This window comes from Dama dama, chromosome 22 (assembly GCF_033118175.1).
Source record: "Dama dama isolate Ldn47 chromosome 22, ASM3311817v1, whole genome shotgun sequence".
Taxonomy (NCBI): Eukaryota; Metazoa; Chordata; class Mammalia; order Artiodactyla; family Cervidae; genus Dama; species Dama dama.
The window spans coordinates 13,830,997-13,855,767 of NC_083702.1; the positions used below are offsets into that span (position 1 = coordinate 13,830,997).

General features: G+C 52.2%; 1 protein-coding gene across 7 annotated transcripts in view; it reads right to left on the reverse strand.

Annotated features, from left to right (window-relative positions):
* Window positions 1-145: 145 nt before the first annotated feature.
* CRACR2A (calcium release activated channel regulator 2A) overlaps window positions 146-24,771 on the reverse strand; it is a 147,593-nt gene continuing 122,967 nt past the window's right edge. For 5 of the 7 annotated variants that reach the window (XM_061124712.1, XM_061124711.1, XM_061124715.1 and 2 more), the window contains 6 exons: window positions 21,537-21,669; window positions 15,416-15,497; window positions 15,187-15,301; window positions 5,953-6,054; window positions 3,243-3,319; window positions 146-1,350 (listed from right to left, as the gene is read on the reverse strand). In XM_061124712.1, coding sequence (XP_060980695.1) covers window positions 1,266-1,350; window positions 3,243-3,319; window positions 5,953-6,054; window positions 15,187-15,301; window positions 15,416-15,497; window positions 21,537-21,669 — 594 coding nt within the window. In that variant the 3' untranslated portion in view covers window positions 146-1,265. Of the gene's footprint in view, window positions 1,351-3,242; window positions 3,320-5,952; window positions 6,055-13,876; window positions 14,616-15,186; window positions 15,302-15,415; window positions 15,498-21,536; window positions 21,670-24,771 lie in introns of those variants that run through there. The other 2 variants (XM_061124714.1, XR_009689736.1) reach the window with 2 other exon arrangements.

The window sequence follows — 24,771 nt, forward strand, 5'->3', positions numbered from 1 at the left end:
TCTTTGCCTCCAAGCTTCCCGTGAGGGTGAGAGTGCCCTCACCAGTCCGGGATTCTAGTCAGCGATGCTGGAGCGCTGCCAAGGGCTGGGACCTCAGAAGCCAGTGGACCGGACCACACGCCAGCCCAGATCAGTGTCCTTCCTCCAAGTGCCCTGTTCAGGGGCTGTCACGGGGTGCCGAAGCCGGCAGCTACCCTCTGCTCACCGCTCAGAACCCCCCACATGTCAACATCACAGCCACACTTGAAAAAAATATAGCCTTCTAGAAAAGTAAAATAAAATGAAGTCAGTAACTACAGACCCAAGGTTGGGCCTCCCTGCCTGCCTGTCAATCTACCCTGATAATCACCAGGTACAATTCTTGAAGAGCTATTTTGAGAAACAGTTAGAAAATGGCTTTTACACGGCTCTGTGTACCTTCCTGATACCCTCAGACATGGGCGCTCTGTTTAGCAGCAGCTGGTTTTGTTGCCCAGGTTTTCTTTTCATCTCCTCATCAAAGTTAAGCAGTTGGTCAGCCCACTCCCTGACCCCCGGTGTACACTGATCACCCACAGTCCACCCTGTGGAGTCGGGGGAGCAGGTGGGCGGTGGGGGGGAAGGCTGTGGCTTTTGTAAGGTGCAGCTCCAAAGAACCCACGGGGATAAACACCAAGGCCGGGTGGCTGCTGAGAAAGGAGGGGCCCTGAAGCTGGGGAAGGAGCAGTCCCCTGGGGATGAAGGTGCAACAGGAAGCAGGTATCTCGGTTTGATGGACTCAGCACCCGTAGGCACCTCAAGGCCCATGAAGCACATGCCAAGGGTGTCCATGGCATTCAGAGAACAGGCTCCGAGCCTGGACCGATTGCCCAGCATTGCCCAGTCCCGTGACTTTTGACCTACAGGAAGCTGCCAGTCTGCCCTGCACAGTTGCCATGGCAACGTCAGTGCCAGGCTCCTAAGGGCAGGGTGGGGAGAAGGGAGGTGGAGAAGGCACAGGGTGGTTTTTCTGGAAAAGCCCATCTGTCCATTCCCCCAGGAAACCAAGGTGGGGGAGAAAGAAGGATGGAAGCAACACCTGGGTCCAGACAGAGCAGAGAGGGAAAGACCCCGAGACGTCCAGAGAGCAGCTCTCCTTGGGGTTGCACTTTCCTTCCACGGTGGTGGGGGGATCATTGCCGATGGAGACAAAGGTCCGGTGGGTCTTGGTGGGGGCATTCGTGCAGGAGCCTGTGTGCAGGAGGCAGGGCGGCCCCGTGGCCTCAGGTCCGGGCGGGAGGCCTGTATCAGCCACAGCAGGCTTTCTTCTTGGCAGGGCGGTCAACCTGAATGGTGTCCTCCTGCACCGTGTCTTCTTGCTCCTTGAGGATCCTGGGGGAGGGGAAGGTGGAGGGTCAGCAGCAGAGGAGCTGCTGGGATGGACCCAGCCTCCCAAGAGCATCAGAGACAGTGCTCCAAGTCTCCCCTGGTGCAAGCACAGGTGCACAACTGTGATCTGTAAAGCTAGAGTTGTAATCAGTATGGATCCTTCACAACACCTCCTCCAGTCAGCCTCCCCTGATGCTCTGGATAATGTAAGTGCCGTGGTAGCACTTGGGTCTGTCCTCTATTACAGTCCCATCACTGCTTCTCAGCAGAGAGTGAGATGCTGATGATAGAGATTGTATCCGCTGTCTCTGTGTCTCTGAAGCTTATCATGGTACCCAGCACCCAGCAGAGGTTCAAACACTATAATTATTGGTTATTAACTTTATGCAGAGGCTTCCCATGTGGCCAGAGCTCCAGATTAACTATGAGAGGTGAAGGATCAAAAATAGTGTCAGGGATCTTATCCCTGCTTTATACTCTCCAAGAACTTTCACCAGAAGCACCTCTACCGATTTTCACAATGTAAGAGCAGAGAAGGTAGGATGGATGATCCCATGTTTGAGGCAAAACCCTGGGAGGCAGGGCGACTTGCCCTGGGACTCAGTGGCAGAGAAAACACTAGAGTTTTCCCCATAAATCCCTAGGTCTTCCATAACTCCACAACGTCTCCAGTGCATCGAATAAGTTGTTCTGTGCTCTCAATTATTAAAAAAATAAAATATCTTTTAGATGCTCCAGAATGAATGCTCAGCATGACATAAGCACTAATCAGTATCTGCTGCGTGGGTTGATGGATGGGGATGGGTGGATGGACAAATGGATGGATGGATGGAGGGATGAAGAGATGGATGGATGGATGGATGGATGGATGGATGGATGGGTGGATGGATGGGTGAATGGGTGGAGGGAGGGAGGGAGGGAGGGAGGGAGGGATAGATGGATAGATGGATGGACAGATGGATGGGTGGGTGGATGGATGGAGGGAGGGAGGGAGGGAGGGATGGATGGATGGATGGATGGATGGATGGGTGGGTGGATAGATGGATGGACGGGTGGGTGGATGGATGGATGGATGGATGGGTGAATGGGTGGGTGGATGGATGGAGGGAGGGATGGATGGGTGGGTGGATAGATGGATGGGCGGATGGATGGGTGGGTGGATGGATGGAGGGAGGGAGGGAGGGAGGGAGGGATGGATGGATGGATGGATGGATGGGTGGGTGGATAGATGGATGGGTGGATGGATGGGTGGGTGGATGGATGGAGGGATGGAGGGAGGTAGGGAGGGATGGAGGGATGGATGGGTGGGTGGATGGACAGATGGATGGATGGATGGAGGGATGAGTGAGGGATAAAGGGATGGACGCCTAGATAGATGAATGAGTGAATGCCCGAGGATTGAGACTGGGGCCTGTGTGGTCCTGTTTCCTTAACCTTAGTGTAGGTAGAGGCTTATAGCACCAGTCCTTTGAGCGCTGTCTTCTAGGGTACCTCTGTGTCCCCCATCACAGCTCCTCTCCTTGGCTCCCCTCCCCCTCCAACAGGAGTCCACAGTATAAACCAGCTGGCTGCCAACTAATCCTTGCTAAAACATTAGGCAGCATTGAGGGGCCTCTGATCTGACCTTTCCCAAAGCATTTGCATTTAAAAAGAGGATCTCTGGGAAAGGGCAGGCAAGCAGCCTTTTAGACTCAGAAGATAAAGACTGCAGTGGGGGGGCGGGGGGCGGGTGACAGGCAAGGAGGCTCTCTTTTTGTCATTGTGTTTCAGAGGTCTGTCCCTGACCCTGGGGGCCCACACAAAGGCCTAAGGCTCCAGTCCCTCTATCCAGATGGCTCAGACAGACAGAGGGGGTTTAGGCAGACAGAAGGACCAGCTGAGTAGCATCTCATTACCTGGCCAGATGGAGCACAGACTCTTCCGCGTTGTGACCGGAATAGGCGCTGCATTCATAGAAGATCAGGTTGTGTTCCTGGAATCAGAGGACAAAGGCGTGAAGGAGAATTGTGGGGGTGGGGGGACGGAGGGAGCCTTGGGTGAGGAGAGAATGCCCGTCTACACCCGCCACACCTTCACGTCCTCGTGCGCCCTCCCCACTCTGTCCCAGCCTGAGTTCTGTCCCTCGGGCTCCCTGACGGATGCATGTTCCGGAACCATCTCCCAGGGGAGCCATAAGAACTATAAAACAACACAACGTACACTGCTGCCTTAGTGCTTCGCACTTTCTGGAATTGCTGTCTGGGGTGTACGGTACGGGCTTCTTTTTCTTCTCACACCAGCCTGTGATGCAGGCCAAGACTCAGACAGAGGCCAGGCTGGGCGGCATCCTTTCTGCTTTACAGGCAGGGAAACTGAGGCTCAAGAGGGTACAAATGGTGGGTGAGCCTGTTCAGGTCTCCACCGGGCTCCCAGCAGCTCGTTTTCCCTGGCACATGGGCACAGTTATTAATAATTCACATATCAGTTAACGGACACTCTGGCTGCCTGTGCTGTTGGCCCTGGGGCCACAGGACAACTGTCCATCGCTTCACCAGGTGGAGGGTGGACTGTAAATGTGGGGACAGGGGGCTTGGCCAAGCCTCATCCTATTCCGTTTACCACTCCCATTAACAGGCTTCCTGCTTTGTAAATGACAACGCTAATGGCATCTGGCAGGAGCCCGGAAGGCTGCAGCCTGGGGGACAGGCAGCTGGGTGCAAATGCATCCACAGCCACAGGTCAGAAGGCCCCAAGAATGCTGGCCCAGCTCGTCCTCTGCCCTCACCAGGTCTGGCCCCTGCACACCTCTGTCCTGACTCCCCTTCAGTCCATGGAAGGATGAAGGCTCCATGGTGGGGGCGGGGGAACACATAGACCTAGAACTGGAAGACATGAATCGCCCCTTAGCTTCAAGCCCAGACCCCACCACTGAGGATGGGTGATAACTGAACAGATCACTTAACTTCTCTGAGCCTTCTCTTTTTTTCACTTACAGAAAGAAAGAAAAATAAAATGGAATGATAAAAATACAGATCTGCAGTTCCTTAATCAAAATCCTTGGATCCAGGTGTATTTTGGAGTCCAGAATTTTTAACTTTTAGAAAGATAATAGTGTTAGTCACTCAGTCACACCCAACTGTTTGTGACCCCATGGACTGTAACCTCTGTCCACGGCATTCTCCAGGCATGAATATTGCAGTGAGTTGCCATTCTTTTCTCCAGGGGATCTCTCAGACCCATGGATGAAACCTGGGTCTCCCGCACTGCAGACAGATTCTTTACCATCTGAGCCACTAGGAAAGCCAAGAAATAAGGACAAGAAAGATAATACTTGTCCATAGTATATATTACATAATAGCCTCTGTGGATATACAACAGCACCCTATAATCAAATATATTAATATTTCTTCAGTGAAACATTTGAATATTCATTTGAAGTGAAGTAAACAAAAACCAAAAAAAGCCCCAATTGCAGTCCTGGTCAGGTTCTTCTGACAAATGAAATACAAAAAAACCTTTGTGTTTGGAGCTCTTTGGACTGGGAATTGTGGATGTGGCCCAGGGACATGCAGCTGCCCGCTGACCACACAGCTGCGGGACCTTCCTCCTCCTCCTCCCGTGAATCTCACCCCTGTGCCTGCCTGCCCAGCCCCAGAGGCCATAAGTGCCTTTCTCGAGCAAGCCCACCAACACATGGAATCCTGGGGCTGCAGAGCAATAGCTCCACAGACACACAGTTCCCAGAATCTGCCACCAAGGGAGGGAAAGCAGGCCACCAAGAGCGAGTGTGGTTTGTGTTGCTGCCTGATTTCCTTCAAGCCACACTGGTTCTCTGCTTGGGTGAGGGTGCTGGTGCTTATTTTAATGGTCGACTTTGCAGGGCCTGCCTTAAGTTTGTCTGGAGTCTGCAGCTTGGAGGCTCAGTCTTGGTGGGAAGGAGGGATGCTCTAATAGGAAGAACATACTCCAAGGAAGAGCACACTGTCTGGCAGGAAGTGAGCGCGTCATCTGTGAAGGTGAGCAAGTCAAGAAACACAGATGGATGGGACTCAAGGATCAGCTGGGGGGCTGAAATAAGGAATCTCCTCCTAGCGGAGGGTTTGGGCTTCCCCAATGGCTTTGCAGATAAAGAATCTGCCTGTGTCTCCCGCATCACAGGCGGATTCGGGAGATGCAGGCAGACTGGGGTTCAATCCCTGGGTCAGGAAGCTCCCCTGGAGGAGGAAATGGCAACTCATTCCAGTGTTCTTGCCTGGAGAATCCCATGGACAGAGGAGCCTGGCAGCTACAGTACAAGGGGTCACAAGAGTCTGACACGACTAAGTGCGTGCGCAGCCGCGGCCTCTGAGGATTCATAATTCTCAGTTCCAAGAAAGAGAATTTGGGAAATTCCCCACACCCGAGGCAAGTCTGTCTTGCAACCTTGGCTCTCTGCACAAAGTTCCATGTACACAGCAGCTGGACTGCCCCCTCCCCACCCCCGCCCCGATGCCAGGACACAATCCGGCCCGCTTGCTTCCTTCCCAGGGGCCTCCCCAAGAAGGATCCCAGCCCGGCTCTGGGGCACATGCCCGACACCCCTCGGGGTCCCTCTCCGTCCAGAGAGACAGGATGCTTGCCCCTCACCTTGGCCAGCTGCTCTCCCAGGCCCCGCGGCACTTCTCGCTCTGTCTCGTTGTCAATTTTGTTGCCCAGCAGAAGAACAGGAATGCGGTCTCCCACAGCTTCCTGTGGAAAAGATAATCCCCAACTGAGATATACATTCTTAAGGAGAACCTGGAAGGGCAGGTGAAAACATTGGCTGCAAAGACTCAGACTGGCTTGCGAACTCTCTGCTGCCACAGAGGTCGGGTGATAAGGCAGTCACCCCAAAGTGGAGAGGGGACCTTGGTCTCTCAGAGCCTCAGTTTGCTGGGCTTCTGTGAGTGCCTGAGGCTGCCTCTGGTGCTTCCCAGTCCTCTGTGCAGGAAGCCCCCCTCCGGCCTGCTCGTCGGGTCCTAGATGGAGCAGAACGAGGGCACAGTTGATGATGATAAAATAAGGGTCTGTACACAGCCCCCACGGGTATTCCCAGGTGACCAGATTTGGTTGACATGGCCGAATGAAAAGGAGTTACTGTGATGGGCTTAGGAGGTGGTCCAGGGGCTATGCCACCAGCAGTGGCACCTCTGGGGACCTTGAACTTGGCACATCGATCCTCAAAGGATGGGTCCGGGTCCGATTCATGGTCCTGGGCCCACAGTGCCCGATACACGGTTGTCGTGTGCTTCCCTGGAGGTCACCCCACGGGGATCCCTGTCCTGGATGCCCTGGCTCTGAAGAAGCCCCAGTCAGGAAGAATGGGGCCTGAAGCACCCACAGATCACGGGCCAGAAGAACAGGTTAATTTGAGGGCTCAACCCTACTTACTCCTCCAGCTGCTGTGATGTATCAGCTGGGGACTTGCACCCCAGGATCCCTGCACTCCAGGGTCCCTGCATCCCCGGCTCCCCACACTCCCAAGCTCTTTGCACCCCAGGTCCCTGCACCCTGGGACCCCTGCACTCCAAGGTCCTTGCTCCCCAGGGTTCTTACACCCCAGGTTCCTGCACCCAAGAGTTCCTGCACCCCAAGGACCCAAGACACGCAGAGATTGAGTCAATGTGGTAAGGTTCACATTCACTCAGGTTGTTATTTTTGTTTTGTGAGATATTTAATTTGAGCTTTTAATCATAATTTGGTAACAACTAGTTATTCACTGCAGCTCTGTGTTTCACTAAGCAGAGAGGGCCGTGGGATTCCGGAAGTCAGCCAGCAGTTACAGGGTCACCAACAGTTCAGCTGTCTTACCCTAGACCCTGTCAAGCAAACGTCCACGATCCCTCCAACAGGACATCCGTTTGAGTTTAAACGTCATCACATTTGAAATGAAGTCTTCCTGGTTCCTCCGTCTACACATTCCTTTTCATTGCAGTTCAGTAGTGAAAAAACTCTCATTGATTAAATGAGAACGTTAGAGCTCAGAGAATCCAAAATAATATCCAGTAAAGTCAGTGTTATGAAGACCCATCCTTTAGTATATGGATCACCTTTCTCAAATCCTCGGCTCTAAGTTCTTATCTCCAACGACCTCTGCTACTTTGTTGCTATTCAAGAGCAAAGTTGTATCCCACTCTTTGTGACCCCATGGACTGTAGCCCTCCAGGGTCCTCCCTCTGTCCATGGGGTTCTCCAAGCAAGAATACTGGAATGGCCTGCCATTTCTTTCTCCAGGGGAGCTTCCCAACCCAGGGACCAAACCCAGGTCTCCTGCATTGGCAGGCAGGTTCTTTACCACTGAGCCAGCTGAGAAGCCCCTCTGCTATCTACTGTCTCATTAACCAGAACTTTCTAAAGGCAGTATTTCTGCATATCCATGGTGAGACGGTAATGAACCTTTGGGATGATGACTCAAGGCACTCCTAGATCTTACAGTGTCTTCTGAGACATCAGAAGTAGATTGACTTATGCACATGGTGGTGGATGTGCTGGGTGGACTCCGCCATATTCTAGTTATCTGCGAGTAAGAAATCCTCATGGCTGCATGCACGGTCCACGAGACTCCCTCTTAACCAGACTTCGGGGACCAGGGAGCCCCCACAGGCTCACCTGTTTTGTGCCACAGAAACTCGTGCAAACAGTTTTTCACAGAAAAGGACCAAAAGAGGAAGAAGTAGGAAAATGAGCCGAAAGACGTGCTGTTTGGAGCACATGTGAGACATATTTGTAGATGGATGTATGAGGAATGACTTAGGCTGGTGGGATTTCTTGATGTGGAAACTCTGAAAATAAGAGCATCAGACTTGAATCTCAGGTTGGGATTCTAGCCTGGAGTCTGATATTGTTACGGGAAATGGCTGGTTTTTCTCCCTGGGTCGTGAATGACCAAATGGGATGAGGTGGGAACAGGCAGCCTAGCACCTGTACCATGAGCAGCAGAGCTGCCCCTGAAAACAGGAGAGGTGGCCTTCTTTCCAAAAACGATTCCTGGCTAAAAAATAAAAATAAAGATGAAAGAATTTAGAAAGACCAGGAAAAAAAAAAAGCCCAGGCCCCAGCGGGAGCGGTGGTTTCTGCTCTTTGCAGTGTCCTCCTCCTATACAAACTCTCTGGCCCCTCACATCTCCTCCGTGGGCCCTGTGATGTAGGAGAACTAGGCCCATCTCCAAAGATGCAGCAAAAAAAAAAAAAAAAAAGGTCAGAACATACGTAAGGCCGCGGCACATGCTACCCATCATGGGCAGCCAGGTATCCTCACCCCGCCCTAGATCCATCTCCCAACATGGGAGGGGCCGGGGCTAGGCTGGGGTCTCAGGTCCTCTCTGACTTGAACCTCAACACTTGAGCCCTCTGCCTACACTTCATGTCATTCACCTACCTAACTAGCTGTCAGCCTGTCTGTCCACTGCTTGAACAAAGATGCTCTTAATGACCCACCAGATGAAGTGACACTTCCTTTCGAAAGTCCGAGGAGCACCTCCTTTTGGTGCCTAAGTCTGCCGCCACTCAATGTCTGTGGACGTTTCTATAGATGTTGGTAAGGCCACATGCGGCTTCCCTAGCAGCTCAGATGATAAAGAATCTGCCTGCAACACAGGAGACCCAGGTTCAGTCCCTGAGTTGGGAAGATCCCCTGCAGGAGGGCATGGCAACCCACTCCAGTATTGTTGCCTGGTGAATTCTGTGGACAGAGGAGCCTGGTGGGTCCACAGGGTGGCAAAGAGTTGGACGCAACTGAGCACAACTGAACTTTCACTTTCAAACAGTCACGAGGGCAGCCCAGGCTGGAGGGAAGGAGTGGCCGGCCGGGCGCAGTCTCTGGGCAGCCCCTCCAGGCCCTGTCCAGCTCTGCTGCGGCTCTCATGGGACCTGTCCAGCTCCCTCCTCTCTCCCCTCACTGTTCCCTGAGCTGGGAGGTGGGCTTCAGTGCTGGCATCGAGTCGATCCTCCCACTGGCCTCAGAAGCCTCCTCCACCTTCCGCCATTCAGTTACTTTTCTCTAAACTTGAACTTCTTGGAAGACAGACTTGTTGAAATTCAAATATTCTCCATCTCTGACTTTAATTTACAGGAACTGTCAACTCGGAGCAAGCTTAGGACATGCAGCTGTTGCATTTGGTTGGAAGCTCTGTGTGTGTGTGTGCGTGTGTGTGTGTGTGTGTGTGTGTGTGTGTGTGAGTGTGAGAGACAGAGAGAGTGTGTGTGTGTATGTGTGTTAATATCTATTTGCCGGGAGGCAAGAAAAAGCACTTAGCCAGGCGAGTGCTGTATTTCTCCAGAGGCAGGAAAAAAAAATCTTAACACATTAAAGTACGCAGTTATGCTAAGAAAAAAAAAATGACTGCAAAATTATATCTTGGGGGTTTCCATATTTATCCACCCCACCCCCCAAATGATGAGTCAAAACAAGATTTATTTGTGTAGTTTGTTCTAAACTGCCAGCACTTCGAGCTCAACTTGGAACATGGAGGGAGGGGAAATCAAGCTGCTATTTTTTGCCAAGTGCTATACATTGTCACCGGTGACAAAGATCACAGAGTGAGAGCCAGCCAGTCATCCAGGAAGGCAGCGGAGACCTGCAGAGCTGTTCTGCTTTGAGATGGAAGCCGGAAGGGCCGAAAGAGATGAATGTCTATTTCTCAGAAGCAGGTGTAACCGGGGCCGTGTGATGAGGAAGGAGCAGAGTGCAGGAGGAGACCTGAGATTCCAGCCCTGGCTGTGCTGCCTGACCAGCGGCAGATCCTCTGACAAGTCACTTCTCTCTGCATCTCAGGATTTCTCAGCTATAAGGCAAAGAACCTATGTGACATTAATCTCCATGGTTTTATTCCAGCTCAGATTCACTGGTCTTGCTGGCTCATGACTTGGTTCAGATGCTACTTTCTTGACGCACAGGCTTCACAGGACAGAGCTCTGGGGCTAACAGAAAGATCCAAACAAGAAGTTGGTATGCCAGGACTGCGGGCACTGGGGACCAGCAATCTGGATTCAGGAGCAGTACCAGCCTATCCGGCTTGTATTGTTGTTTTCAGTCGTTCAGTCACGTCTGACTCTTTGTAGCGCCAGGGACTGTAGCCTGCCAGGCTCCTCTGTCCATGGGATTCTCTAGGCAAGAATACTGGAGTGAGTTGCTATGCCCTCCTCTAGGGGATTTTCTCCACCCAGGAACTGAACCCACATCTGCATTGGCAGGTGGGTTCTTTACCACTGAGCCACCAGGGAAGCCCCATTGGGCTTGTTGTTTGGTCACTACGTTGTGTCCGACTCTTTGTGACCCCGTGAACGGCAGCACACCAAGTTTCCCTGTTCTTCATGATCTCCCAGAGCTTGCTCAAACTCATATCCATTGAGCTGGTGATGCCATCCAACCATCTCATCCTCTGTCACCCCGTTTTCCTTCTGTCCTCAATCTTTCCCAGCATTGAGGTCTTTACAAATGAGTCGGTTCTTCGCATCAGGTGGCCAAAGTATTGGAGCTTCAGCTTCAGCATCAGTCCTTCCAGTCAATGTTCAGGGTTGATTAGGTTTGACTGGTGTGATCTCCTTACTCAAGAGTTTTCATCAAGCCTGAACCAAATCCTATTTTCTTGACCTGATTCAGGCCCAAGGTTTTCAGATGTCCAGGGTGCTTCACAGTCTAAAAAACAGGGCCCTTAGATCCCGTCCAGTTTCTCCTCTAGACTGGACTGGTTAAAGGAGTCCCATGCAGCGGAGATGAGGGTCAGATGGGTTGGGGACGCTGAGGTGGCAGGAAGGTCTAACGGCTGCGATTTCCCATAGGTGCACAGGAAAGGTAAGACAGTGGAAGGATCCTCACAGAGTGTGTCTGGGTCCAGCTTTGGCCTCTTTTGCAGGAGGCCTGCAGGCAGGGTAAAGATGGAAGGGACCTGGGGGGTGGGCAGGACACCTCATAAAGCAGGGCAGAAGTCCTTCCTCTTCACCCAAGGCATTTAGCTCTGTCTGGGGTGGAAGGATCATTGGAGTCATCTGTATGCTCCATCCTGTCCCCCCGCCCCAGAGTCAAGGGCCAGCCCCAGTAGAAAGTGAGGGCCAGAGCATCCCATCCACTCCTTCACTGAGTGACTGGCTCACGTTGTACAGCCAGGCGGTGGCTGAGTTGAGATGGTGACCAGGTCCTTTTCAGGGAACTCCACACCTCCCCAGCAGCTGTTCCCACCCCAGAAGACCTCGTCCAGGAGCCAGGCTTTGCCGTGTACAATCTCAGCCCTTTCCTCCGGTACAGCTTTCAGGTTGAGGGGGGAAGGGGCGCTGGGAACAGCTGGCCACCATTCACTTAATAACAAGGCTTCCGAACCTAAAGGCTGTTATTAAAGCTCCCGCCACGCCCTGCCTCCTCCAGGAGGGGGTGCTGGCTGGCGGAGCGCCATGGAAATTGGAGGCGTGCCACCAGCGCCAAGTGCCGCTTCTGTTCAGTCCCTCTCCGATCCGAGTAGGTGTCAAGTTTTCATCCATCACCTAACGTCTCCGGTGGCTGGTTGCCAAGGCAGAACAACTTAGCTTTTCAAGAACCTTGAGATCAATTGCATTTACGATGCCACCGTTCCACGTCCTCAACCCACCCCTGCCACCTGACACAGTCTCTGCCACCTGCCCACGGAATCCAGGGCCACCAAACTGGGTCCTCCAGTGTGCCCGGGACATGCTGAGCACACGGGTCACGCCCCTCAAACTCTTGCTGAAGGAGCACAAACGTCTTTGAGAAGGATTTACAATCTTGCTTCTCAAAGTGGGGTCCCTGGCCCAGCAGCATTGACTCGTTAGAAGCTGCTAGAAATGCAGAATCTGGGGCCCCAGCCCACACCTGCTGACCCAGGATCTGTATTTTAACCCTGTCTCCAGGAGACTACTTATGCATATTAGAGTTTGAGAAGCCACTGGTTTAGGCTGGAAACCATGGTGGCTGAGGATCAAAACTACCTGGGGAACCTTTGCTTTTGTTGTTGTTCAGATTTCCAGGTTCTGGATTATTCTCTTTGGGAGAGAAGGCTCTGGTGTCTGTTTTGGTTGAAAGCTCCATAAGTAATCTTCACATTCATTCAGGTTTGGAATCATCTTTTCAAGTTTACCTGTACCTTCTGCTCAAAGCTTAAAGCAGGAGAATGCAAACCACAAATTACACAGAGAAGCCCTGTCCACACATGGGTAATTCTGAGTTAGCCACAGATGGATCTGCCATCTCAGCTTTGCTTCCATGGGGGGCTCTGTTGGGGTGCACGCAGGTGATGCTATCCAGCCCTACCCCAGGCAGGAACAGGCTAATCACACAGTGCTCCACCCAGCTTTGTGTGAAATGACTGAACTCAGCCTTCAAGCTGCGATGATGTTGTCGCTCAGTCGCTAAGTCGTATCTGACTCTCTGCAGCAGCAGGCCAGACTCCTCTGTCCTTCACTATCTCCTGGAGTTCGCTCAGATTCATGTCCATTGAGTTGGTGATGCTATCTAACTGTCTCATCCCCTGTTGCCTCCTTCTCCTTTTGTAGTCCATCTTTCCCAGCATCAGACCCTCTGGCATTTCTTTACCTTCAAATTCAATCTGATGTGCCACTTCCTAGCTAGATCCCAGGCTCTCTGCAAAACAGGGGCCTTAGAAATCCCAGGTCCTACTAATGCAGAGAGCACAATTCTGTAAATTTGTCTCCATCCATCCTTGCTAATCCCAGACTATGTGCTTTGCCTCTTCCCAGAACTAGTCTACAGTCATCGCTCTGTATCTACAAGGTGCCAGCACCTCTGAGGGTACCAAAACCCACGGATGCCCAAGTCCCTTACTCAAAAAGGTGTAATACAGTCAGCCCCCTGCTGGGAATCTGAAAGCTCCACATCCTCCAGTTTGGTGTGTGCCGAAACCCCACTGTGTGTTTATCAAAATTTTGATATGGGGTGCAATTAAACATCTGTGGCTGGGGAAAGAACAGGTGACCTTGAAGAGGTCCTGACCTCAATTGCTTCATTTGAGAACCAGATGGCTGCACTACATCTGTGGTTTTCAAAGGGAAACCCTCTTGCCTAACAAAATCATAGTCAAGACTCCAACGCACAAAACTGAAAGACGGGGAATTCCCTGGCAGTCCAGTGGTTCAGACTGAATTTCGAATGCAGGAGACACAGGTTCAACCCCTGTCCGGGGAACTAAGATCCCTCATGCTGTGTAGCACAGCCAAAAACTAAAATAAAAATAAATAAAGCAATCAAAAGAAAAAATTCTAACAATATAGAAGGGCTCTGAGGTGGGGGTAGGGGGTCCAGACGTATGACCACCACCCTTCGCTGACCATCTCTGGCCATGGGAAAGGTCAGCCTGCTTCTGGGGCTTCAAGGAGGAAAGTTTGAAAACCACCAGGTTAAGTAAGCCCTAAAGTCTCTCCTGGTGTTTTACCTCTGTGAGGAAGAGAAAATCTGCTGGTGCCATCAAAACTCAGGTCGTAAATCACAAAGCTTAAAAAGGATGCACTTCCGTATCACCCCACCATCTGCCTCTTCCATCAGCTCGTGTAGGGCCACTAGCTATACTTCAAAACATACATTTTCTCTATTGTGTTTTAGATGCAATCATTTTGAAAAATAATTTGTATCATGCAAACTTCTGAGAAACCCTGGAATCTCAGTTCCATCCCCGTTCCTCATTTTCCTCGGTGACGCCAAGGCTGCGGAGGAACAGGAGAGAAAGCAGTGGCCCATCCAAGTCCAAACTCCAAGAGGAACAGATTTTGGGTTCCAGGCAGTATGGGTCTCAGGGCTGAGACGTAACGAAATGAACAACCCCAGTATCCTGCCTGCACGGAGACGCAACCTCCACACTTGTGTCCAACATCTGCTGAGCACAGAGGAGCCTCCGACAAGCCCTGGTCACAAAGGTAAAGATGCGTGGAGGATGGCAGGGGCTGGGGCTGGCAGCTCCCTCCTGGACAGCAGCGGACAGCCTGATGAGCAGGTGAGGAGCCGAGCAAGGCCTGTGGGCTTGAAGAGAGGGTTGAGCACGAGCTCCGCGAAGAGAGGCCAACTGGCCCTTTGATCCGCTCCTGGAGTCCCCAGGCCCCAGAATAGTGCCTGTTAGAGTTCGGAACAAATAAACAAAGCATGGGTCCTGCTGGCGAGAGGACTGGGGCCTATTTGTCTGTATGCGAGAGGACTGGGGCGGGCAGGGCTGTAGAAGAGAATAAGTGGCTCGGCACTTGGCCTCGGGACGTCTCATTCAGGTGGTGGAGGAGAGCTCGATGTGGTCGGGAGTACAAAGGGCCCACAGAGCAGCCTGTTGCAAGGACAACGCGGAAAAGCAGAGTCTTAGAGAGAATCCAGAATTCAAAGAGGAGTCCCATCTCTCGAGGGCCCGGCCCCAGGGTGTCTTTGGGGACAGCCTGGGACCCTCACATTGCAGATCAGCCTCCCTTTGGGTGAAGAGCTGTGATGAGGCCCCCAAACACTGAGCAGACCCAACCCCTGCTGGAGCTGGGAAAACGCAGGCGGTGGGAAGAGGCCCTGGTGACTCTATTTAAACATTCTGGAAAACCGTGCACCCTCGACACTTGGCACTCCCTCCCCAGCTCCTAATCCCACTTTTCACAGTCTCAGGGACACCATTATTGGCTTCATCTATATTTTTCCTGGGTTCCTCTCCCACACATCCCCTCCCCAGGAGGGCAGAGTCTGATCACACCTCTCCGGTTCACCTATGGGTCCCCAGTAACCATCCTGGTGCTGGGCACTTGGGTGGACAGACGCATGGACGCCTGAACCGGTTTGTTCCGGGAGAAGGTGGGGTCTGAGTCAAGTGTCTGGAGAGGACCCAGGAGGAGGGCCCTCCTGGGAGGCCAGCAGCTCACCTCCACGCTGCTCAGCCACTGCCGCACGTCCAGGAAGGACTGTCTGGCCGTGAGGTCGTACATGACCACGACGCCGTCGGCCTTTCGGAAGAACTGCTGGGTGATGCAGCGATACCTGCGCGAAGCTCCGGGTCAGGTGTGCGGCCTCCTCGGCCGCCAGACCCCGCCCCCGCGGGGAGAGGGCAGGCGGGGTTACCCCGGGGGGTGTGTGTGGGGGGGTGCTCCTCACCTCTCCTGCCCCGCCGTGTCCCACAGCTGCACGGCCACCCGCGAGCCGTCCACACACACCGTCTTCACGCGGTAATCGATGCCTGTGGGTGGAGCCGAGCATCACGCCCAATCCAGAAGCCACGCCCCCACCCGGCAGCCCCAGGGACGGCCCTCCCCTCTGCAGCTCCTGACCCGTGATGTGGGCGTGGACAGAGCCCTGGACGCCGAGCCCGGGGACCTGGGCTCTGGTCCTGTCTCAGCCACTGACCAGCTGTGGGACCTCGATCCAACCACTGAACCTCTCTGAACCGCAGGCCCCTCGCTGCAGTGTCCCTCTTTAGGGATCAGATGAGTTCACATATGGAAAAGCAATCTACTAAGGTGAAAAATTATCCTTCATGAATTGATTCCCTCATGGTCAAGATGAGGAGACAGAAAGACTGTCCTCAGATTCCTCCCTCCCCCCTCCCTTCCTCCTTTCCTTCTTTCCCCCTGCAATCCTTTTCAAAATGTCTATAATAAAATTCAGATATCCTTGGGGGGAATGGATCACATGTTCAGACTCCCATAGGTGATGCAAAGATAGGTGAAGGGGGGGAAGTAGGAAGAGGGGAGGGCTTGGCAGTGGGTGGGGCAGAGAGAATTAGAGGGGCTGGGGAGGGAATCAGAGGCAACATTTCCCCCTAGAGTTGGGTCCAGAGTTCCTAATCCCAGCCACCAGTGAAAGTGTTAGTCATTCAGTTGTGTCCAACTCTTTGCGACCCCATGGACTACAGCCCGCCAGGCTCCTCTGTCTGTGGGATTCTCCAGGCAAAAATACTGGAGTGGATTGCCATTCCCTTCTCCAGGGGATCTTCCTGATCCAAGAATCAAACCCGGCTCCTCTGCACTAAGAATCTTCAAATTCTTAACCATTTAAGCCACCAGCAAAGTTCCAATCCCAGCCATCAAGCCCCTTGCAATTATCCCTCTGAGGCTGTGACCACCCCCCACCCCTGGAGTCATGGACCCCAGAGAGAGGCCACAGGGCAGGGAGACACACCATGTGCCCCAGAGCAGACCTCAGACTGAGGACCTAAATGTGGTTCTTTGATAACAAACATTCCTCCATCCCACATCCTGTAAGGATGTTCACAGATGTTCAACCAGGTTTAAAACACTTTTCCCTCTTAAGTCATCAGATCTTGAAACCAGTGAGAAACCCCCTCCACCTTCAAAAAGGCCCAGCTTCTTGGGTCCTTACTCTGGAGGGGCCAGGGAGGAACAGTAGCAGCCGCTGGCCAGAGAGACAGAAAGGTGGACAGGCAGATAAGAGGCAGTCGACAGAAAAAGGCATTCCTGCCATAGTGTCCAGGCAAAGGGGCGTGAGGGGCTGGCAGGGCAGGAGAGATGGGAGGGTCGTCAGCTTCTAGAATGTCAGCAGGACCGCAGACACCCTGGGTTCCCAGAAGAAGGTCAGAGAGAGGGTGCCCACATCTGGGTGAGGAACAGAGCGATGGGTCTCAAAAGTAGAAGGCTTGGCATTCCCAGTTCCCACGTGACATCCCTCCCTCCTCATGGAGCTCCCCTGTGACATCCACATGAGGGTTGCTATCTGCACACACACACCCCCATACACGCAAGTGCACACATCTCCACCCCCTCCCCACCATGGAAGGCTGAAGAAGCAGGAGACCCTCTTTGCCCAAGCTGGTCAGCAGCCTCACCGAGTTGCAAACCCAGTTCTGAGGCTTGTTCCTCTCTTCACAGCAGCACCCTGGGTATGGGGCACCCAGCAGCTTCATTTCATCCAGAGAGTCCAGGGCTCAGCACTCCCATCAGAACAGGTGGGAATCAGACCCAAGGGTATCTCCTTGGCTCAAGCGCATGGGCTTCCCCCATGGGTGCTCTGGGAGACAGAGTAGCTGCCTGCCATCTGATAACAGCTCAGGAGAAAACCAACCGCAGCTGATACCTGTGGGGCCTGGTCTGAAGCCCCTGAAGACCCAAGGATGAGCCCTGTGTTTGGTGGAAAGGCAGGTGACGGAGGGCCGGCTGGGTCCCTTGACCTCACTGATGACTGCTCTGCTGGAGGTGGGGAGCTTGTCTTGCAGGGAGCACAGTGGACCAGGAGCTTGGTGAGTCCCTGCTGGCCCACAGGGCACCCCTCCCTGCAGCCTCAGACCCGCAGGCTGGGAAAGAGACGAACAAGCTGGACAGGAGCGTGGGGCTGGGAGGACAGAAGGTGTCAGTCCAGGAGAAAGGGCCTCACAGAGGGACATGGGACTAGAGGGATTTCTGAGACCCCTGCACTGGTTCCAACGCTCCAGGAGCCCAGACCCCGTGTTCCTGCCTCCAAGCAGCCGTGTGACCTTGAGGACTTGACTTCACCCCATTTGGGGGACTTTGCTTTCCCCATCTGTAAACTGAGGTGTGATGGGGGTATGGGGAAAGTTGGGCATCCATGACCTTTACATCCTGCTGCAGCGTTCAGTGAACACTCGCAGGTGACCCCCAGATTGCAACCTAAGTGGTTCCTGAATGAGGACTGGACCCCAGGGCCTCACTCGGTGGATTGTGTGTGTGGTGGGATGTGCGGGTCAGAGCTGGGTGATGGGCCCCAGGAAGGGCGGCCTTCACCTTCCTAAGCAGTCAGTCCGAGCACATGGGCTTGGGAGCGGGGAGAGCCAGTGATGTCATGGACGCATCAGAATTTCTCTGTGCAGATGAGATGGATGGAACCTGACTGGTGCCCAGGAGAGGTCAGAGGGCATCCTGCTAGGAAAGCTTTCAGAAGGAACACCTTGGGGGCATGGCCCGTGGTTTAAAGCAGGAGCCTGTGAACCAAGGTGAGGCCTCAGGGAGAGCCCTGGACTCAGAGTCCTGGGTTCAGAGCCTTTGCCTCCAACAGCCTCTCTTCTCCTCAACAACACGAGCTCCAGAATTCTACAGGAAGCATCATTTGACATTTCCAGGCCACTTACAGGACCCACGCACCGGCTTTTGAAGGGACATATGGTCAGGGAGGCAGGGCACCCCAACACACACTGCTGCATTGTGGAACCCAGATCCTGCACAAGCCAACAGGCAAGGACGAGTCATGTGCTTATGAGGGGCTGGGCGATCAGGAAGTCTCTTCGGGGAAGGAGGAGGGCTTGCAAGCACTGCTGTGTTCCTGTAGGTCTGTGCTGAGGGTCCAGGGCTGCTGTGCCTATGGGACTCAGCCTCCTGGAGCCCCCAGAGCCCAGGACTCAGTGCCTTGCCTGTATCTTTAAAGGGAGCATCTTCCAGGCAGCTGGCATGACATTGGCTCCCTGATGCATGTGCCAGGGATGCTGATTCCAGCTGATGCTCTGGGCTCCCCTTGCGCAGTGAGAGGAAGGGTGTTCTAGATTTAGAAACTATGATATTTTTCCCCATCGTAAATTGTCGGTGTTTCCATAATTGGCCTCCTGGGAAGTGCAAATTAGTCTGATATTCTCTTTTCCAGAGTTCTCCATCTCAGAGACACTGGTTGGAGGAGTGAGCAGACCCCGATTCTCTGATTTTTCCAACAGGAGAGGCAACATGTGCATGGCGTGGGGGCTGCCCTGGGGGATGAAGCATCTCCCCTCTGCTCCCACAGGCTGATGCCCGAGGTATGACCTCGGGGGTAGTTCTGTGGTCACCCCACAGAACGCTCCAGGGAGGGCCAGTCCAGCTCCATAGAGGTCGCTTCCAGGGTCACCACACTTGGCACACTGGGTCACTCTGAGCCATCTGTCTCCAGTCACACGCAGCAGTCTTCTGGGTGTCTTCTTGTCAGAGTCCCGATTCTTCCCCTTGGGAGGCTCTGAGTCTCCATGTGGAACAGGGCAGAAGTGGGGCAAGAGGGGCCCCCAGATTTGGAATCTGAAAAGGCTCAGCCATAAGAACAGGGTGCCTGCAGCCTACAGGACAGACCCATCCATAGGAGGAAAATTGGAAAGAAGAGCACATTTAGGTTATTCTAGAGGAGATCTCGGAGTCTCCCAAAGCAGTTCTCTGGGGCAGGAAAGTTTATCTCCGAGGGCCAGCTTGTAAGACCAAGGGGTCTTATACAGGGGTCAAGGGTGGCCTGGACAGAGTACTGGGCTTGGAAGCAATCTTGGGTGGCTTCGTTCAACTCTTTCACTTTTTTCAGGTGAGGAAAACTGCAGAGCAAAGAAGAAATACCTCTGGAGTCACATGGCTGGCCAGTGGCAGAGCTGGGGTAAAGGTCCAGGATTTTTGATGTCCCCTGGACCTCAGAAGACTGCCCTGCCTATGCCAACACAACTCTGTGTTGTTAGGGAGACAGTGGGCTGGAACAGCAAGGGTGCATGGGGGGGCCAATGTGAGCACCAACCAGCTGATGAGAATGAGGACCAGCCTCTGGACTTCTCTGGGCCTGCCTCAGAGTCCTGGTCCATGTATTGGGCTGAAAGCAGTGCTTGCCTTTCAGGGTTGTTGGGAAGACAGATGGAAATGATAACTATTAGGTGGGGATGCAAATTGATGCAGCCACTGTGGAGAACAGTATGGAAGGGCCTTAAAAAGCTAAAATAGAACTATCATATGATCTGGCAATCCCACTCCTGGGCATAAACCCTCAGAAAACCATAATGCAAAAAGGCACATGTATCCCAATGTTCATCACAGCACTCTCTACAATAGCTAGGACATGGAAGCAACCTAGATGTCCATCGACAGATGAATGGATAAAGACTATACCCCACCATAAAAAGGAATGAAATTGGGTCATTTGTAGAGATGTGGATGGATCTGGAGTCGGTCACACAGAGTGAAGTAAATCAGAAAGAGAAAAACAAATATCATATATTAATACATATATATGGAATCTAGAAAGCAGGTACTGATGAACCTACTTTGGGGGCAGGAATAGAGAGGCAGAAATACAGAAGAGACGTGTGGGCACAGAAAGGGAAAGGGAGGATGGGACGAATTGGGAGAGCAGCCTTGACGTATAGACACGACCATGTGTAAAACAGACAGCTAGAGGGAAGCTGCTCTACAACACAGGGAGCTCAGTCCGGTGCCCCGTGATGACCTAGCGGTGGGATGGTGGGGGTGGGAGGTGGCTCAAGAGGAAGGGCTGTGTGTGTACATACAGCTGATTCACTTTGTCATCCAGCAGAAACTAATACAACATTGTTCTTGCATGGAAAATTCCATGGACCAAGAAGCCTGTTGGGCTACAGTCCATGGGGTCACAGAGTCACACACCATTGATCAACTAACACTTTTCACTTCACTTTCTTATCAGCAAGGTTAAGTGGCATATAGAAGACACTCCATGGATTCATTTATTTTTTTGCTTGAGTGACTGAATTTGGGAGAACTAAAAGGTCAATAATGCCCTTGGGTTCTACCACATATTGCAAGGCAAGGAGCAACTCTGGGAGAAGGGGCCAAGGCCTCTACCTAAATACAGATTTGCGCTCAGTCACTCAGTCGTGTCTGACTCATTGCAACCCCATGGACTGACTGTAGCCTGACAGGCTCCTCTGTCCATGGGAATTCCCAGGCAAGAATACTGGAGTAGGTTGCCATTTCTGATTCCAAAGGGTCTTCCTGACCCAGAGATGGAACCGATGCATCTCCTGCATTGGCAGGTGGATTCTCTACCATGGAGCCATGCGGGAAGCCCACCTAAACACAGAATTACCCAGATAGTGACAGGAGCAGACAAAGACCTAATCAGCTAGTAGCTGAGCTTAAAAAGCATCCACAATAGACTCCAGCTGTTACCAGCAGGCCTGGGATGCAGGATGGGGACAGCTGACGGGTAAAAGAAGCCACCAGAACACTGTCCTGTGCCCTGCCCATCTACACAAGTGCATGCACACACACACACACACACACAGAAAGTGGGGAAGGCATGATTCAAGACAGTCGGGCTCAGAAAGGGGACAAAGGGCCAGCAGTCCATCTTTGCTAACTTCAGGTCCCCTTCAAGCCAGACGTAGGAAGCATTTGTGGTTGCATCGTCATGGAGCACTGGGCAGACATGGTCCTCACCTACCAGCCCAGCCCAGCCCATGGCCCTTCCCACAGGGCTCCAAGTCCCTACTTGGGCCCCCTTCTCACAGCCACCCCTTCCCAGAGGTGGGCTAGGGTCCAGCCTCGGGCAGAAAACTCACCCACAGTGGCTGCCGAGCCTGGGGAGAACCTGCCATCGCAGAACCGGCCCAAGAAGGACGTCTTCCCCACGGAGGAGTTGCCCACGAACACGATCTTGAAGAGCCGGTCTGGGGTGGACGGGGAGCCTTCCTTCTGCGGAAGGCAGACAGTTGGGTCAACCACTGGGACAGTCACCAGTCCCCGCACCTGCCACCCCCACCCCTCACTGTCCCTATGGCGTCCAGGGAGAGACCAGACCAGCAACCAGCGAGGGAGGCTGCTCCAGCTCCGGCCTTGGATGCAAGAAGCTTCGGGTTCAGGGCACGGGGCTCCTTCCAGCATCAGATGCGGGAAGAGAGACATGCATTCCAGCACCACTGATTCCCGTGTGCTGGGCCACAGACCCTGTGCTGGGCTGGGTTTGTGGCGGAGGGAAGGAGGCCGTGTGTACAGAGTCACAGCATGATGTTCCAAGTGTCCAAGGAGCATGGTCAGGGGGTCAAGGGTCTCGGGGTGCAGGGTGCTTTGGCCTGGGCTTTAAGGAGGAGGTGGAGGTTTTCTGTGCGGAGTGATTATGAAGGACAAGGTGGGGTGTCGGCAGGGAGACGGAGAGATAGAAAAAGAAGGCTTATCTATATCTTGGGGGCTGAATCATCCCAGGCTGGGGTCGGGCCTCTTATTTCAGCCCCATCACTGGAAGCTTAGACTGGAGGATGAGCCTGCCTTCTTGCTCGCTGCCCTGCCATCCCATCTCACCAGCTTCATCTAGGGGCCCCGTCTGCCCTCGAAATAAAAGAAGAAAAAAGAAACCCACACTCATTAAAAAAAAAAAAAAAGCTTTAAAAATTAAAAGTGATAAATACTAATTTTAAAAATTAGGAAACAGTAGAGAGGAAAATAATTATTCATCATTTATCCCACCACCCTGAAATGGCCACTGTTTCTATTTTGATGCATTTGTTTCAGGGTTTTTTCTATATAGATGAAGCAATAGGTGATTTTTGAGAGCGATTTGAGATATTATATGTAATTTACTTAATTATACATAAATTTAAATTTATATGTAATTTTCTATTTTTAATATATTATTAAATTATGAATAGTGCTCTGAAAAGCCAATGTTTTTTGAAAGTGTGATTTTTAAAAGTTACTTAAAATTAATTAATTAATTTTTGGCTGAGCTGGGTCTTCACTGCTGTGAGGACTTTTCTCTAGTTGTGGCAAGCGGGGGTTGCTCTGTACTTGTGTTGCATGGGCTTCTCACTGCAGTGGCTTCTCTTGATGCAGATCATAGGCTCCAGGGCGCACAGCTTTGGTGATGGCAGCACACGGCTTCAGCAGTTGCAGCTCCCGGGCTCTCGAGCACAGGCTTGGTAGTTACGGCCCATGGGCTTAGTTGTCCCACAGCATTTGGAATCTCTCTGGACCAGGGATCAAACCTGTGTTTCTTTCCTCACTGAACCACCAGGGAAGTCCTCAAAGTGTGATTTTTAACAGTGCTATAACATTCTGTTAATATAGTTTAATTTATGGCCAAAAAAGGTCCGTCTAGTCTAAGCTATGGTTTTTCCAGTAGTCATGTATGGATGTGAGAGTTGGACTGTAAAGAAAGCTGAGTGCTGAAGAATTGATGCTTTTGAACTCTGGTGTTGGAGAAGACTCTTGAGGGTCCCTTGGACTGCAAGGAGATCCAACCAGTCCATCCTAAAGAGATCAGTCCTGGGTGTTCTTTGGAAGGACTCATTTGAAAAGACCCTGATGCTGGGAAAGATTGAAGGCAGGAGGAGAAAGGGACAACAGAGGATGAGATGGTTGGATGGCATCACCGACTCAATGGACATGAGTTTGAATAAACTCCAGGAGCTGGCAATGGACAGGGAGGCCTGTTGTGCTGCAGTCCATGGGGTCGAAGAGTTGGACACAACTGAGTGATTGAACCAACTGAACTGAACTGAATTTATGGCCTTATTTTTTTTTTTTCAATTGTGGCAAGACAATCTCTGTCAGTAGTGTGGCAAATCCTGAAACGCCAGGCTATGGGGAGAACTTTCCAGAACACGGTCACGCTTTCCCTTCTCTGCCCAGTAAGGGGAGGGACCTGGGGCTGGCCAGCACGTTACTCTGGGATGCTCCAGCCAGTAGGATATGGACTTGCTCCAGGACATGGGGGATGGTGTGGGAAGCCGGGCGAGGACCACTGTGGGTCCTTTCCCCCAAGGGTCATGAAGTCCAGAGTGCCACACAATCATCCAAATCCTGCTCTTAAGCCCTGCCCGGCACTGCTGGCCGAGTGAGCAGGCTCTTTAGAGTCCATTTAGAAGTGGATCTGGGGGAATTAGCTCCTCTCATGGACAAATACTGTAATGGAGCTGCAGCCAGTATTAGCAATTTCAGAGAAAAGCCATTTACAGCCTTTTGGGGAGAAATCAATTCCATGCCATACTTAGCAGGAAATTCAAGGTCAATTATAGGAATTTAAACTCATCTTTTATAAAGAAACCCATGCTCAGAAACACTATCCCGGCCCCATGTTCTTTATTCCTACACAAGCACCACTCTCTGCCAGCCTGGTGTCTCCATGTGTAATTTGTTTGAGACTAAAGCTCAGTGCAGCCATAGGTGTGGCCCAGACCCAGGACGATGAGGAACATGAAACCCAGGCTGAAAGGAGATGGCCCAGGCCACAGAGGTGGGGGCGGACCTTGCTCTGCACTCTCCCCAGCCCCACCCCCACCCTAGCAGAGCATTTATTTTGCAGACAGGATACCACCAACATTGTGTCCTTCACTAGATGGACCTTTGTTGGCAAAGTAATGTCTCTGCTTTTTAATATGCTGTCTAGGTTGGTCATAACTTTCCTTCCAAGGAGTAAGTGTCTTTTAATTTCATGGCTGCAATCATCATCTGCAGTGATTTTGGAGCCCCCCAAAATAAAGTCTGACACTGTTTCCCCATCTATTTCCCATGAAGTGATGAGACCAGATGCCATGATCTTAGTTTTCTGAATGTTGAGCTTTAAGCCAACTTTTTCACTCTCCTCTTTCACTTTCATCAAGAGGCTTTTTAGTTCCTCTTCACTTTCTGCCATAAGGGTGGTGTCATCTGCATATCTGAGGTTATTGATATTTCTCCCGGCAATCTTGATTCCAGCTTGTGCTTCTTCCAGCCCAGCGTTTCTCATGATGTACTCTGCATATAAGTTAAATAAGCAAGGTAACAATATACAGCCTTGAGGTACTCCTTTTCCTATTTGGA